The sequence below is a fragment of the Diachasma alloeum genome, unplaced genomic scaffold (genome assembly GCF_001412515.2).
Source record: "Diachasma alloeum isolate Michigan unplaced genomic scaffold, Dall2.0 Dall_scaffold_01400, whole genome shotgun sequence".
Classification (NCBI taxonomy): domain Eukaryota; kingdom Metazoa; phylum Arthropoda; class Insecta; order Hymenoptera; family Braconidae; genus Diachasma; species Diachasma alloeum.
In genome coordinates this window covers 32,597-37,349 of record NW_021681501.1, presented here as the reverse complement: position 1 = coordinate 37,349, position 4,753 = coordinate 32,597, and the positions used below count along the sequence as shown (strand labels likewise).

The 4,753-nt window shown below is 35.3% G+C and overlaps 1 protein-coding gene across 1 annotated transcript; it reads left to right on the top strand.

Moving 5' to 3' along the window:
* The first annotated feature begins 422 nt into the window (after positions 1-422).
* LOC107046458 (pre-mRNA-splicing factor CWC22 homolog) lies at positions 423-1,799 on the top strand. Its single transcript, XM_015269071.1, has one exon. The coding sequence runs from the start codon at positions 423-425 to the stop codon at positions 1,398-1,400; it is 978 nt and encodes a 325-aa protein (XP_015124557.1). The 3' UTR covers positions 1,401-1,799.
* Positions 1,800-4,753: the final 2,954 nt, after the last annotated feature.

Here is a 4,753-nt window from a genome sequence, read left to right as displayed (position 1 = left end):
ATGTTTGCATATACGTTATTCTGGTCTGGTGTCGTAATCAATTAGTAATTGTATTTGTGTTCCCCGGGTTTGTGCTTATTGCTATCTTTATATTTATGATGTGCTTAGGCCGTTTTCGGGTCACTGCTCCTTTAGTTTTTGATATAGGTCGAATTGAACGTCTAATACAGTGGACGAAATGTATGTTAGGCCAAGTAATTTTTTGACGAAAAGTACTTTTCGACGAAGTCATTTTTGGCGAACCATCATTGGAATATTTTTCCGAATCAAATAATCCCTATCCGTTAAATTATCATATATTTCACAAATGAAAACCTTTTATCCAACAAAAATAGTCAGAAGTGGCAGCCTCAGTGCTGCCGTCTACGTTGTTCTTCATGTCGCCATCCTTATTCTGACTTTGATTTTCATTCATCACAGGTATGGATCGCCCTGACTTCGAAGACAATCAAGGGAGATGTGCCCCAGGTCGACTGAAGCGTCTCCAATCATTCCAAGTCCTCCTCCTCCGTCACGCACTACTCAACTTTCCAAAAGTCAAGAGAGTCATCTACAGTACCTGTTCGATGTACCCCGAAGAGAACGAAATGGTTGTAGATGAGGTCCTGGGAGACATCGGGCAGGCCTATAAACTAGTTTCTATCAAAGAGTTGTTAAAAGATCAATGGATAAACTTTAGCTCTAAAGACTACCAATGCGGGGAAAATTGCTTGTACGCTCGACCTGACGTTGACCAAAGCAATGGGTTCTTCATTGCAGTATTCGAGAGACATCCCGAAGTTCCTCTCCCTGAACATCACAAGAAAAACAAAGTGAATAGAAGGTCGACAAGTAATAATGGGGAAGAAACTGTGTTTGAAGACGAAACCGATAACACTTGGAGAGACAAGAAATGCAAGAAGAAGAGGAAGAGCAAGAGAGATGAAGATGTGGATGAGGATGATCATGTGAGGGCAAACAACATTGATGGCGGTTTAAAAAAGGTGAAAATTTCTGAAGATGAGAAGATTGAAAACCATCGAAGTCGACGGAAATTCACAGATGATGAGATTGATAAGGAAAAACCATTGAGTGAGGACATATCTGGAAAGAAACGTAAGAGGAAACATAAGAAAGATATAGTACGAGACGGAATGAATATCCGGGATGCAGAAAATAACTTGAATAATAATGTGGAAACAGTGGAGGAAATTGGAGAATTTGAAACGGCGAAAAAGAAGAAGAAAAAGAAGAGAAAACACGAGGAATCTCAGGTTGATAGAATGAATGAAAATCAGACGGATGAGAAATCCATCGAAATTATTTGGAATAATTATTCGGGAAGGGATGAGGGTCAAGAGGCTGTGAAGAAATCAAAGAAAAAGAAGAAAAAACAGGGAAGAAAAGAAAAGCATCAGTAGAGGGTGAATCCACTCTAGGCGATACGAATTCTTTACATGAAGTCCATGTAGAAGACAATACGAATAATTCCGAAACAAGGGATGAAACTCGAGCATCCAAAAAGAAAAAGCAAAGGAAGAGGAAATAAGAGGAAGAATTGCCAGAGTTGGAGCTTAATTTCATTGCTTCAACGGAAACTTAGAATTGATGAGGAAATAGTTGAACATTTGCGGAAAACGAAGATGAAGAAGAAGAAGAAATGTAAAGTCAATTCGAATGAGGGAATTGTGACTCTATAAATATCGTACACTGAATAAAATTGTTTATACTTTTGAAAATATAATTAGTATCCATCCCAAATATTTTTACTAATGACTAGTTTTACTAATGTTGATGCCCTTTCATTATGCCGTTTTTTCTGTCAGAGTCAATATTCCTTTTTTCAATTAATTGTTTGTAATCATCCTCATTGCAAAAAAACAATACGGCTGATGAAAATCATATGTCTCAATTTATAGGCTGTTAAAGTTTCATATTACAATAAATGATTTGCTCAAACGTTAGAGAACAATTATCGAACAAGTCACGTAATCATGGAGCGAACTCGATTTTCAGTACTTTTTCACCCGTTGTCAGGGTGAATAGTGAATTTTTCCCCGTTGACCCGAGAAAATTTACAGAACGTACGGGTAATTTGTGCTAAAACTGTAAAACTGAAAATTCATGTTATCTTCAGTACACATTAACAAGGTATTTAAATAGTATATTTCGACACTACGCTGCGAGGAACTTTTCTGACGAATAGGGGCCAGAAAAGTTCCTCACGGCCTAGAACTGGCCATCGGCTCGTCCTGTCATCATATGAGGTAGGAAAGTTCTTCACGGCCGTGTATCGAACAATATTTTTTGTAATTGGGCGAGGTTAAAATCGCGTTTCATCGGGCCTGATGACGAAAAATAATTTTTCCCATGGACTTTTGATATGGAAGTAAACAATGAATTCCCTCCTATTACTAATAACAAAATTTTACTATTGATAATACAATTTTATGGGTTGTAAAAGTAATCCATTAGTATACCAATTGTTAGATGAATAATGCACACAGAAAATACTATGCAGATTTTATGCAATCTTTTAAGGTTTTACGTATAGCTAAGCGAACAACAATACAATCGTCACAATTTATATAATTAATACAATCGTCAAAGTGAAACGTATAATTTATTGTATACTAGGCATGATTGATTTGGAAATATTCATCCCAATACCAAAGTTTATGCGGTTATGTAGTAGCGTCCTACTGCAGGGTACCCGAGTGGAAATTTCGGTCAGGTCCTGATCAAGCCAAACGCATACGACCTGACCGCCGAGATCAATAATAATTGTTCACAATGAGTAATTCAAAACGAAACAAAAAATTACTTTTCTCGCTATCAATCGCGGTGAATGTAAGTTGGTAGGTACATATAAACAATAGTGAAGTCTGAAAGCAGAGGGTGATTGCAAATCGTTTGGTGCGCAATGGTGTACCAATACCAAAGGGACATCGATTAAATTTTAATATACGTAATCAATACATTTTTCAAATATACTTTTTGGGACCCTCCACCAACCACGTCCTCGTCGTGAGTCCTGGGTCACGTGAAAAGTTGGTAAGGATTAAATTCTTCACCAACAACCGTTGGTTGCTTTCAAATCGTTAATGATGAGGGATCAGTTTTTGAGAGATAAAAAAATCCAAGTTCACGGTCGAATTTATATAAAAAACTTGTTTCATTGCAAAACCGTTCTTATCCAAATACATCGATTTGAGGTAGATTAAATAACATTCGGCAAAAAATCGTCTTGAAATTGACGATGAATGATTCATTCTGTTCCTGATTGAATGATTCATTTCGTGCCGAAACTTCACTGCTGAATAGTAGAAAAATAATTTCCTCCTTACGGGTCGGGAAGTTGAAAAATTAGGAGATTGCACTGCACTTTTTGTTACAAGGGCGATATTCCTCGTCGACACGGATTATTTAAGCATTGATTAAGTGATTTTCGATTACGTACTTGATTAAATGTACTATTTCTTCCGGTCTGCCCAGCCGCTCTGGATGCATCATTTCTCTAATAATGGCCTTTTGTATTTCAGGAGATAGGAAACCTCAATACGTAATATTTTTAATAACAAGGGGATATTACTGGATGTGAGATTAATCTCATATTCAATTGGGCAGCGAAGAAATCAAACATAGCCATTCAATTCACTTAAAAGTCAATGTTTCGCATTACCTGACTCAGAACGTATTTAGTGATTTTCGTTCTAATCAGAAAACTGATTTTGCTTCCCAATGGAAGTTTTGTAATCGTTCAAATTTAAGTTTTGGATTTTTTGTGTTATATCGTCTGAGTATGATCCAAAAAGCCCGAAAATGCAATTTGTAGACCTTGTGCGTACGTATGTGTGTATGCGCGTACGTATGTAACAAAGTTTTTCTTCAATTGTTTGCTAATGAATGGATGGAATTGAATCTTTTTTATTGTTGAACCCTATCGATCGCCATTAATTAAAATTCAATTAATTGATTAGTTTTTTAAATTTTCGATTTTTTCCGAAAATCAGTTATCCCACGATAATTAAGAAATGAAAATTTCGTATTTTTTGAAAGTCAGAATTTTGAGGATATCTTTGAATATCATGCTTCAAATGAATTCAATCAAAGCTTAAAATGTTTGCTTTAATGACATTAAGTCGCAGTTAAAAGATGACAACCATAGCTACATTGATTGATTTTATTTTTATGATGATTGTTGAAAATTTCGAAATTTTCATGAATTTCCCTGAAAGTGTGCTTTCTTATGGTTTCTTCACATGTGATATTTCAAATTCATTCAAGTATGTATAAATAAAATTTTTCTATGAACATTTTATTGAAGGGCTGACGGGAGAGATAGAATTGTAAAAAAGACAATCGGTTGTATGGAAGAAAGGGATAATAAGAATAATGATGACTATGACATTTAACTGAGTTGAAAATCTGAAAAAAATTAGTTAAAAAGAAATTTGATTCAATTTAATAAGATGGAATAAACAATGAATTAACCATTCGGAAGCATATTGCTAATTTATTAGCAAAAATAACTATACTATATGCAGTACAACTTGTATTACACAAGAGCAATTTCCCACTTGTTTGGAATCACAATTAATGAGGAGATGTGAAGACTCCCAGGAGAATACACTATTCAAACTAATACCAATCTGCTGACTTTTTTTCTACCAAATATCTATTGGAAAATCGCGCAAAAAGGCGGTGGAATTTTCACACAATTTTCGTAAAAAATCGATAGAATTTCCTGACGAAAGTCCTCAATTTGACCATT